This window comes from Acinonyx jubatus, chromosome D3, assembly GCF_027475565.1.
Source record: "Acinonyx jubatus isolate Ajub_Pintada_27869175 chromosome D3, VMU_Ajub_asm_v1.0, whole genome shotgun sequence".
Classification (NCBI taxonomy): domain Eukaryota; kingdom Metazoa; phylum Chordata; class Mammalia; order Carnivora; family Felidae; genus Acinonyx; species Acinonyx jubatus.
Genome location: NC_069392.1, coordinates 51,597,916 through 51,610,415, shown reverse-complemented (window position 1 = coordinate 51,610,415; position 12,500 = coordinate 51,597,916). Strand labels below are relative to the sequence as shown.

Sequence of the window (12,500 nt, the reverse complement as noted above, 5' to 3'; positions counted from 1 at the left end):
CTTGCACTTAGAATCATTAAAGTTGGTGTAAACCCTTGTGTTTATTTCTCTCTAAATAAGAAATTTTCAACTTCTATTTCAATTTTTTCAGAATTGCAAAGGATGAAAATTATTATCACGATTAGATTTCATCTGTATCATTGATACAAGAAATTATAGCTGCATTATAATATACTAATAATAGTAATTTTAAAATATAATAAATTACTTTTTATAGTTTCAGTCTCACCACTAGATAAAAATAAAATTTCTAAGTACCTGTTGTTAAAAATTATTATAAATGATACTTCAGGAAAATATGTATTTTTTGGTTAATAAGAGTAGTGTAAAGAGATAATTTTTTATAGGACTGATATATTCATTGTGTATTATTTTTAATGTTGATTATTATTATCACTGTTACAATTCACTGAATGGTGACTAATTACTAGACAACATATTTAGAGAAATCCATGCATTCAATCTTCAGAAATACATATGGTCAGTACTATAATTTAATTATCTCTATTTTACAGATGAGGAAATTGAGTTTTGGACATTAATTTATGGCTAAATACCCTCCACAACAATTCAGCGTAAATTTGTGCTTGAGGTGTGGGTTTTACAATAAAATATAAGATAGCCTGTTCCAACTAAATTACTAAATACAACATACTGCAAAGAATTGACGTTACAACTTTGAGAAGTCAAAACATTCTGATTTTAATCTAATCTCATATTAGCCTTATGATTAGGAATATTTATGTATAATAATAACAATAATAATAGTGATTCTGGGCAGAAAAAAGTAGATGGCCCAAATGGTTTGGACAAGTAACTGAAAAGTTAGTATAGAGTCCCTCGCGGGTGCAGAATTAAGATGATGTTACTTTTTGCTACCTGTGAACTCATGGGCACTCTTTTCTCTCTCATTTGTGGGTGTGGAATGGGGGTGTGGAGATGCCTTATTTGTCTATTTGGAAGCCGTTTCTTCATAGCTACAGAAGTGTGTAGGCATCTGTTTTCTGTCTTGCACTTCCCTGACCACACTGCAGTGTCAGAGCCTACTGTTTGTTTTGGAGAACTATGCCAGATGACTAACAAACCTTCCAACTTTATGAAGCTGGGTCATTCTTTTTCCCATGAGAGGCAATTTAGGCAGAAGACCAAGTAGGTTTCACCATAGTGTCAGCCTCTCAATTGAATCAGTAATTAAAAAACTGCCAAGTCTGCTTAAAAATATGTTGTGTTGACATAGCCTTATTGTCTTTTGCTCAGTGTCTAGAATAAATGCTGAAACGAAGTCACTACTGGATATTCAAAGGCAAAATAATGAGATAAAAAGAGCACTTGGTAGAGTCAGAAAGCTTTCAATGTACTTCCCAAATTCTCTAAGACTTAGTTTTCTCATTTTTAAAATGACAGGGGTAGACTAAATTATATACAGTTACCTTTCCAGTTCTAACACTAAATCTCTGTGTGCAGTTGGAAAATATCAAAGTTTTTTGATCACAGAAAAGGCATGATAAAATTGTGGATTTAAAAGATTACTCTGACCACAGGTGGTGGCAAGAGACAGGATTATAGGCCACAAGCAGTGGAGTGTTCCACATCAAATCAGGCCAGAGATGAGGAAGAGCCAAAGCCGAATAGGAGCAGTGGCAGTGGTAACGGACCAGAAAGATCAAGAGAGAGATTCCACACGGTTGAATTTGACAGGCTCTGAGAGTCAAGAGAAGGAAGAAGCTCAAATGATGGCCATTAAAAAAAATTTTTTTTAACATTTATTTATTTTAAGAGACAGAGAGAGGCAGAGCATGAGCAGGGGAGGGGGAGAGAGAGAGAGAGAGATACAGAATCTGAAGCAGGCTCCAGGCTCTGAGCTGTTTGTTAGCACAGAGCCTGACACGGGGCTCGAACTCACGAACTGCAAGACCATGGCCTGAGCTGAAGTCGGACACTCAACTGACAGAGCCACCAGGCGCCGCCCCCCGCCCAAATGATGGCCATTTTAAACCAAGAGATGAGGGGCAAGGCAGTTGCAGAATTTATCAGGTTAGAATACATTGATTTTGAGATGCTAGAGAAATGGCCGGGTGAAGGTGCTTAGCAATTTGATATACATATCAGCACCATGAACAGTAGTTCAGGCCTCATACACAGATTTGAGGGACATCTGCTTGGGTAGGGCAGTTTAAATCATGGGAGAATTTGAAGACCCAAAGGAGGAAATACAACAATGAAACAGCCTGTGGCTGAGCGTGAAACTAGGGGAATTCCTACATTGATGGAATAGGGAACAGTGACAGAAACAAGTGACAAAGAAAAAGAGAAGAGAAATAGCCAAAGAAATGGGAAGAAAATATAATGCAGTGTCACAGATGTGAAAGGAAGAGAGAAATGAAGGAGAGATCGGATGTGAACAAGTGTCAGGTGGCATAAAAGACTTGAGCAAAGTGAATCCTGAGAATGCCTGTGACCTTCAGGAGAATCCTTCCTGCTGGATGGAACAGGTCCCTCCTGACTGAAAGAATTAGGGAATAAGATGGAGGGGAATCGAACGTAAAGATGGCCACTTTCCTGGGTGATTTGTTTATAAAAGGAAACAAAAATGGCATCATAGAATTAGATGTGGTGTCCAAGGAAATATTCTGGGAGAGGGAGAAATGGATTTTTGAAGGTGAAGAAAATAGATTTTGATTTGAGAGAGAGGTTCAAAAAGAAGTTAGTTGGTAGAAGTGTAATGGAGAGAGCAGGAGGGAATAGGCAAAAAAAAAAAAAAAAAAAAAAGGGCTCTGAACACAGACGAAGGAAGAGAAAAGATCAGAGATTAAAATCAATAGACTATGAGAGGAAGTTAAAGAAAATCGTCTGATTGATCTAGACCTTGTCCATACAGTAAGGATAAAGTGGTTTTCTGTCAGAGTACTTTGGATTCCTAAATAAATTGGAAATATGTGCTGTGGAGGCTTGCGATGGAAATTCACTTAGAAATGAATACATTTTTAGTTTTCTTCTTTTGATAGTGAGGTTTACATTTCTTTGCAAATAATAAAATGGTCTTGAAAGCATTAAGTGATTTTTACAAGGAAACCTCTTGTATATAATAATTGGGAGGTTGTCTTCCACAGCCACTTGTTAATCATTAAGTATGAACTGCTAATGTATTGGATAACTGTATATTACATCCCAAGGATGAACCTGAGACAAAGCTAAAATATAATAATTTGCTTCTTTGGAAAAACCTCCTCTTGTGTCTTTGTATTACTATCAGTTTGGAGTTGACAACACCTTGATAGGTTGATTTCTCTTATTTGTTCATTGGTTTATTTATTTATTTGACAAATTTGTATCGAGTGTATATTATGGGGATCCAAGGCTGGATTAAGTCTTTTAAAGGGCATAAGCTCTAAAAATACGATAGTAAACTTTAGGTGAAATGTAAAGTAAATGTAATAAAACACCATAGAAATAAGTGTTGGGGAAATTCAACCTGATTGTTTCCATGTTTAATTTCTTGATTTTTTCGGAATGTGTAGGGAAAGAAAAATATCAATTATCCCACAAATGCCTTTGGATGCTCTTGCTTTGTGTAATTGAACGTCTGTTAAGCAATCTTGCATTATGGTGCAAAGGCACTATGAAGGATCCAAAAGTAAATCAGACACAGAATCTGCCCTCAAATAACTTACAGTCAGGTAGTTTTATGAGCAACAGGCAGCCATTAATTTGTGGAGATGTGGTTTTTCATTAGGCAAGTATAAAAGGCTGCACCCTATTCTCGTAGACCAATTGAGAATATAAATCAGCAGCCAATGGCACTTAAACTAATTCGACCTGCCTAAATCCATTAAAGGAATTTGCATAGCAAGCATAACCAACAAGAGTGGCCTGTCCCAGCACTCTGCAAGGGCGTGCCCTCACTGATGGAAGCATAATAAATAACTACAGTGATGAGCATACTTTCTGCCTTTTCATTAGGCAATGCATGTTTGGACATGGGAATACTCAGCACCAATGTCCATGAAGAATGTAGAGTGGACAGAGTTATCAGAAACTAAGTACTCTGGGTATACACAAGAGTGTTTTTTTCTATATTCATAAGACTTATTAAATAGGTGGATCTTGTCCCTTGCAGGCCAAACCTTCAAATTTATTGAGACGGCATTCTCGGTGCTTCAGGTTCTTCTGTTACCTAAATCAGGCATGGCAAAATGTTTATCTTCTTTGGCAACTCAAACTAGTTAAATGATGATAAATTTGTAGTCCCTGTTTTCACAAAGGTGCAAGAAGACTCTGATCCTAAATCCACAGTCAAGAACACTGTGTAAATGGAAATTATTTTCTTAAATAGAATTTGTAAATCTTACTGAGCAGGTGAACAGAAATATTTCCATTTTCTATAAAATATTTTACTGATGTACAATTATCTATAATATATATCACTGTAAATCACTATATGCACAAGAAAGCATGAAGAATCCTCTCTTTTGCTTGTCTTCTGTTTGGTCTGTACTAGTTTGTTAATCCCTCTCTTGTTTTATGCATCAGTGAACACAATTACGGGAATTGAAGATGTCCAGTTCAAATAAGTTGATGAACTATGTAATAAAATATGTATTGTTTTCTGTGTATTTTAGCCTGTGCTGAGAAATACTCTGAAAAACTCCTGCTTATATTCCAAATGATTTCAGCTAAGTTCACATTGTGGAGCAGGGTTATCAGGTGGTCAGAGGTTTTCTTTTGAAAGGAAATAGTAACCATGGAAAGAGCAGCAGCCAGGCTGGTATTATAAGCTGTGCAAATTGGGTTATTCTTGGTAATTGATAAAGATAGGCTTACTTGTTCTTTGAGTGTGAGTTGCAGAAGTTTTGCCTCTATAGAATTTGACACCTTGAGATTTGTATTGATTTGTGTTGACTAATTGAATCTGGCAAAGTTGCAAGTAATTTTCAGAAATCATTAGAACTATAGAAAGTCTACTGGTTCTATTTTACTTTCCTACAGTGGCCCTGCCATACATTTTCTTATTGTCACAACCATTCACAGAGATCTCTTGTATTTGGTACATAGGCAACATTGTTCTCTAGCCTAGAATATATTCCATATACCTCCCCCTCCCCCCCCAACAGTGCACTAACTTCATGGAAACAGAAAAGAAAGAACAATAAATGAGGGGTCAATAGCATTTCTTTGGCTTGCAGAATGTTAACAGGTGTAAGCCATTGCCTGTCTAGGCGGCTTGTCTAAATAATGGAATAGTGGTGTGGCAGTCTTGCTTGTTGTAAGAGCAGATTCATCAGCTTTCTTCTCCCTGATGTAACCCACTAATCTGAACAAGGTCTAAAACATTCAGGTATATTAAACAGACTACGCAAAATACACATAAACAGATGGTTGCTCAGCTCACAAATGGATTTGCATTAAATATATTGCCTGTTTAAACGTCTTAAAGGTTTTGGGGCACCTGGGTGGCTCAGTCGGTTAAGCGTCCAACTTCGGCTTGGGTCACGATCTCTGTTTGTGAGTTCGAGTCCTGCATTGCGCTTTGTACTGACAGCTCAGAGCCTGGAGCCTGCTTTGGATTCTGTCTCCCTCTCTCTCTGACCCTCCCCCACTCATAGTCTGTCTCTCTCAAAAATAAATAAACATTAAAAAATGTCTTAAAGCTTTTTAAAATTGCCTAAGTATGCTCTCTACTGTAGATTTTTACTTATTCTAGACTTTGAGTGGAGAAGAATAAAGACCTCACATAGATTTTTTTCCTTTCTTTTTTTTTTTCTTTTTTTTTTTTCCGGTGAGAGCATACATTCATAGTGAGGCTAGCCATAAGCTAAAGTAGAAGAATTTGCTATCAAGGTAGTTAATTTTCAGGGGAAAAAAAAAGTATTTTGTAGCAGAAATAGATTGTATAACTACAAAGGATATTTATCCAGATCATCTGGTAAAATCTGCAGTAAGAATAAATTATGATTTTTCAAACCCTAGAAAGCAAAATGTTTTGCCAGAAAAGTTACAATAACAGGAAAAAGAAATGTTTTAATTCATTATGCAGTAAGTTCTTTGAGAAATACGTCTCATAAGACAAATGAGAAATTTGTGACTGATTCCAAGGTAAAATATAGCAACAAACAAACAATCCACAAAGAAAAAAACAAAACTATCCAAATTCAGAAAATAAAGCACAAATGTCCAGAAACGTCTCTACAAAGAAGAAAGGTCAATGAGGATACATGATTTTGATAAAATGATACATTTTACTGAAGAATGACTAATTAGACAATGACTGTTTAAAGGAGTTTCATAGGATGTAATTAATTAGAAATAATCATAAAAATAAAGAAATAAGGTATATTATGCATTAAATGAAAGCACATAAGCATCTGAATAAACTAATCAAATTAAACTGTAATAGGCCTTAATGGACCAGATTTAAATGAAATTAAAAATAAAAATATTTGAGGGGCGCCTGAGTGGATCAGTCGGTTAAGCATTTTAGTTCAGCTCAGGTCATGATCTCGGAGTTCATGAGTTTGAGCCCCACATTGGGCTCTGTGCTGATAGCTCAGAGCCTGGAGCCTATTTCGGATTCTGTGCCTCCCTCTCTCTCTCTGCCCCTCCCCCACTCACGCTGTCTCTCAAAAATGAATAGTCGCCAGCAAAAATTTAAAAATAAACAAAAAATAAAAACATTTGATTACTCGGCAATACACAGATGCTCCTATACAAGTGCTCATTAATCCTTACTCACCCCAAATTATATTAACTGATCCTAAAGATCTATTAAAAATTCCATGGAATAGGGCTAGTCTTCGAAGGGCAGCTTGGAACTAAAGCTACCAGCTTATTGATGCTTATTCATAACAAATCCACTGCTATGACCGTTTTTACTTAATAAACTGAATTCAGACCAACCGGCATGTTTGAATCAAAGGTCTGACTTGTTATTGTAGAAACCCAACAATCCAGTTCAAAACTTAAGCAAGTAGAAACAAATATGACCCACAGGACTATATGCTGCCAAATCGGAGGGTGATTTGCCTGGTACTTGCCTCTTTGGATAACATTAACCTTACTGTGAGAAAGACTCTGATTTTAAAATTCCCAACAGAAGTGAAATTGGATGCAGCAACTCAGTGTTATCTTTATTATCTCTAAAAAGAGAAAATTAATGATGTGTAAGGGAGACGGTGATAAAACATCTCATTACATTTGTCTGACCATCAAACACAACTTTCATATCGCAGTCATTGCTGATTTTCCAGTAGTAAGAACCAGTATCAGAATAATTATACTCACTCCTTAATTATAGCTATTCCTTCACTTATTATATCATCTACAAATCTCCCATATTGTCATGGTTTTTGACATTAAAAAATGTTTTCAATAAATCATAGCTTAGCAGTGTGGGGCTTTTGATGTTAGTGATATGAATCCCAAACATATCTGGAACCAATGAGACAGTTTGGATTGTGAGGCCAGTCGCAAATTGCTATGCTTTTTAATTTATATGTATCCTATTTTTATAGTGAATTTGCCAGCAGAGTTACCCAAAGAATGGAAAAATGTTTAGGGTAAAAATCAGGACACACCTGTGATATTAGCTTAAGAGCCCCCCTGCAAAAAGGAATTTGAACAGCCAAATGCTATCAAGCAGCGATGAGACTTCCCCAAATTCAGTATTTTCCCAGCATGACTTAGCACTGACTTCAGTATCAGAGATGTGATAGGGTGAGTTGACACTGATGCATTAATATGCTCGAGTCTTCAATTAAGGAGAGAAACACTATTTAAAAATCTAGTTCATAAAATCACCTTGTCATTAACATAAACTTTTAATGGGTTTAGGTTAGAAATAACACTAAATATCACTTTCTAAAAAAGTTCTCACTTGTTCACAATGAGCATGATTATGAGGGTTTTTTTTAACAGAATCCACTTACCAGAAAAATGAACAGCACTGCAGCTGTTCTAACAAAGTGCCAGTCCATTGCAGCTGGGTTCTCTTACATCCAAGACCAAGGGAGTTTTGTTTGTTCTTCTCTGTTCTTTTTCTTTCCCCCACTCAGCTGGTGTCTGATTAAAATAATTTCTCAGTAGATGTTCTTACATGCAGGCTTTGAGGTGTTTCTGCCTTCTCTGGGAGAAGAACTGAAGGTACGTATAACCAGTCTAGATCCCCACCCTAAAAACTTGGGCTGGTCTCACTGAAATGCTTGACAAGATCATCATTGCTCCCAGGTAAAAGCTTAGGGACACACCCTTCTTCCAGTTGAAAGGCAGCTCTCTGTGGGGCTGGAAGATTCACTTCTTTAATGAAGGTTTTCAGTGTCAAGCATCTAAAATGATCAGACGTGTGGAGAGTTATACACTTGATAGGGGCTTTCCCTGTGCTTTATTTATAAGCTGTTTAAGCTTTCTTAAACAGGCAAGTGTAGTCTGGATGCTGATATTATTCAAAAAGGATTATCTGGTTCAGACTAATAATAGTAAGAACCTTCAGGTCATAGTCAAAAATCATAAACTTTCCATTTCAGTGGATGTTAGAAAATATTCAGTCATTTTTTTTAAGTTATTGTAAAAGAAACAGAAAATTTGCTGATGTTAAGAGTGAGGATTTTTTTAAAAAGTGTTAATCCAAACAAGCAAAACTATGATACTTACTGTTATAAGGTCCTCTGCATATGTCACAGTTCCCTTTAAGCAGACAGCTGGAGTCCAGGAAGCCTCTCTTTTCTCTCTAACCGAGTGTCTTCTCTCCTCAAGTACTTTTCCCTTTTTAAGGTTCTGCCCTTATCAAATGTAGCAAAACAAAATTTAAAATATCTCTAAGCCAGATTAAATGTAAAAATCAAGATCACCAATTAAAATCTTGTCAGTAGTTTTACAAATGAAGATCACTGCCTGAAATGCTAATGAAAATCCAGAGACAGCTGCTCTGCAGGTGAGGTGGGTGAAAAGTCAATGACGAGTCCCAAGCACAGAGCCAAGAATCTGGATAGCGAGCCAATTAGAACATGGGGAATACACTGAAGAAATGGCTGCCCACACATGCAAATGGGAGACTGAAGGCAGCCCTGGAATTTATGAAAATAGTGACTCTCACAGGGCAACCCTGAAAGTGTTCTTGGGTTATGCTCTCTTCACCTGGCAGTGTATAGCATACACATCGTGAGTGGTGGGAAATCTTGAAATGGCAGTGTGGAACAAGAGATCCAGCTGAGAAGATGTTGATTATGGTCAAAAAGACACAAAGCATATCTCAGAAAGAGAGGATATCTCTGAGGGTCCGAGGCTCTACCAAATGCAGTCATTTCACTACAGATGTGTGGCAAAGAAGGTCCCTCAATGGTGGTTTGAAATTTCATGCCGTTCCTCATGGAGCTTAGAGAGAAGGAAATGCAATGCCTGTATGTAGTTTCAGTGAATAAGAATGCTAATGATAAGAATTGATCGTTATGAATAAATGAAATAAGAGGAATAGTCTCAGGCCAAATTTCTCTTAGGGGAGTAAGATAGAATGTGAGTGTTGACCTATGACTTAGTCTGAGCAAGATATTAGTAGTAGGATTGTATGACTGTGAATGACTGAAAACTCACTGAGCACCAGAGATGAGAGGATCTTCTCTTTCACCTTTCCAGTGGCAAGTGAATGTTTTATCCACCTTGAATTTTGGGCATGGTGCTAGGCTATGCACAGGCCCTCTTCATCCATTGAATGCCCTTTCCCCAGGCCCAACCCTGGCTCCACCCCTAACTCAAAGCCCTACTCCCAGAGTCCCAGGCACCTAGAGCCTTTGTCGGCGGCGATCTCTCCAGCAGCTCTCTGGAGAGGAGGTGTGACAGAACCTTAATGTTGCAGAGCAGCGGCTATCCTGACTGTCCCATGAGAACTAGTGACATTAAGCACAAGTAGGAAAGGGAGTTTATGAATCATCATTCCTCCTTCTTCACTTCTTTCCCTGCCTTTTCCTCTTTCCTACTATCTTCATCTCCTTAGAACGGTGTTGTCTAATAGAACTTTCTGAAACATGGAAGGAAGTGTTCTCTATCTGTGCTACCCAGTGCAGTAGTCACTAACCATCTGTGGCTACTGAGCATTTGAGATGTAGCTAATATGACTGAATTTTTAACTTCATTTAATAGCTAATTTAAGTTTAAATAACCACATGTTATGGTTAACATATTGCACAGTGTAGAGAGGTGAGAGCATCATTGCTTTTATTATCTTCTGTCTCGTCCTAAGCCTTAATGCTTGTTCTTTAGAAATTTAACTCCCTTTAATTAAATCTGCTATATTCCTTTTCTCATATGGGAGACTTCTTCTAGCTTTCTGAGTTTCCATTTAATGCCTTTTGCTTCCGTTTCCTTTATGAACTCTTGTTATGTGAGTTTACCCAGTCCCTTTTCCTCCTTAGTGATCCTATTTCTTGATGACAATGAGTTAAGATACTCTAAAACACAGTCAACACAAACCCCTCCCATTTCTATATTCACATTTTCTCAATTATTTCTTCCAGCCACTTTATCTGTGATTTCATATCACACTGTCACATAACATTGCTACACAAGTTGGTTTCTGGTCTCACCAGACCCTGTTTCTATCTGAATATTGGTTAGTGTGGGAGTTACCACATATATACCAACAGTTCTTGTTTCTAGAAATTTTACGAAATTTGGGGTAATTTCTGTATTTGGAATTTCCCTGAGAAGCTGACAGATTTTTCTGACAGGGATCAAAGTTCTCCTGGGAAGGGATTTTCCTCTCTCTCATGAGGCACTGCAAACTCTAGAATGTCTTCTTAAGTGCCTACTTTGTATATTTGTTCACAGTTTGAGATACTGTAATACCTTCTTGAAAGACAAAATAATCAGCATCTTTCACTAAAGGTGATGGATTCTATGAATCTAGAATGTCTTAAGCCTAATTAAAGTAACTGACCATTCTATCCCCCTTCATATGCATAATACCCATAGCATGGATTCATATATTTCAGAGAAACCCTATGAAATATGCTTTGATGTCATATGTGGAACTCTGCTTTCATATATGTGTCAAATTACCCTAATCAGCTCCACAAATTGTTTAAAAAAATAAGGGAAATAAAATAAATCTTAAAAATAGAGAAATTGAGGTAACTATATTAAGGATACTATAAACAAAAATGTTTGTATTTGTCTCTATATTAATGTTCCTTTGAGATGTATTGATTTCAGATCTTGTTCACATTTTTTAAAATCACAGTATTTCTCAGTAAGTCACACGAAAGTCTGGGGGGATGGAGGCTGCTATTATTTTTTTTAAAGCTATTTATTTTTAAGAGAAAAAGCGTGCAACAGAGAAAGAGGAAGACATAGAATCCCAAGCAGGCTCAGCACTGTCAGCACAGAGCCTGACATGGGGCTTGAACCCACGAACTGTGAGATCATGCCCTGAGCTGAAACCAAGAGTCGGATGCTTAACTGACTGAGCCACCCAGGCGCCCTTGGAGGCTGCTGTTTAGATTAAAAGATACTTTTCTTTTAATATGTAACAACCAAATATAATGTCTGACCCTTCATTAGATACTCCCTGATTTGAACAAAACAGCTATAGAAATAACTTTGGAGATATTTGGCAAAATTTAAATATAGACAGGGAATTATTATACATTTTATTAGGTTATGTAGTAATATGTCTTTATTTTTAAAGACACTGCTAAATTATGCATGGGCAAAACTGGTGACAGAAATTTTCCTTATGGTACAGGTGCCTAGGTGGCACAGTCGGTTAAGTGTCTAACCCTGGATTTCGCCTCAGGTCATGATCTCATGGTTCGTGAGTTCCAGCCCCGAGTTGGGCTCCACGCTATCAGTGCAGAGCCTGCTTGGGATTTTCTCTCCCTCTCTCTCTGCCCCTCCACAGCTTGTGCACTCTCTCTCTCTCTCGCACACAAAATGAATACATAAACTTAAAAAGAAAAGAAAATTTCCTTATGGTAATTTAGCAATAACATAGGGTGAATGTGGAAAAATGTTAATTGTTAAATCTAAATAATAGTATATGGTTTTCTCTTTGATTTTCTGTATATTTGAAAATTTTCATAGTGACATTTAAAATAATGGTTTGAAGTAGGTGTTGACAAATTATAGCCATGGGCCAAATTGGTCCCACTGCCTTTTTTCTTATTTTATTGAAAAAAATTGCTTACTTGCTTATGTATTGTCTGTGGCTACTTTTCCTCTGTTGCAGCAGAATTGAGTAGTTAGGACAGAGTGGCCTGCAAACCCTAAAATAACTACTTACCTGGCTTTTTACACAAGTTTTCTGACCCCTGCACTAGGTGAACAAATTATAATTTGTAATACAAAATATGACTCATTAATAAATTAGTTGTCTTAGGAGAATCCACAAAGTTGATTCAAAGTGTATGAGCAAAAATCCTGACTGGAAGTAACCACCAACGTTAATGCAATTAATCACCGAGGAAAAGATACATCTTTATAATAGAAATATATTTTTAGTTTTATGTTTTCAGAAA

General features: G+C 36.9%; 2 protein-coding genes across 6 annotated transcripts in view; one reads left to right on the top strand and one right to left on the bottom strand.

Annotated features, from left to right (window-relative positions):
* Window positions 1-8,979, bottom strand: part of DSG1 (desmoglein 1) — a 39,120-nt gene extending 30,141 nt beyond the window's left edge. The window contains exons 1-2 of the mRNA XM_015082000.3: window positions 8,644-8,979; window positions 7,923-8,318 (exon numbers count right to left, since the gene is read on the bottom strand). Of these exons, the coding sequence (XP_014937486.2) occupies window positions 7,923-7,970 (48 nt within the window). The 5' untranslated portion in view covers window positions 7,971-8,318; window positions 8,644-8,979. The remainder of the gene's footprint in view (window positions 1-7,922; window positions 8,319-8,643) is intronic.
* DSC1 (desmocollin 1) overlaps window positions 1-12,500 on the top strand; it is a 353,895-nt gene that overhangs the window by 169,447 nt on the left and 171,948 nt on the right. The window lies entirely within an intron of this gene.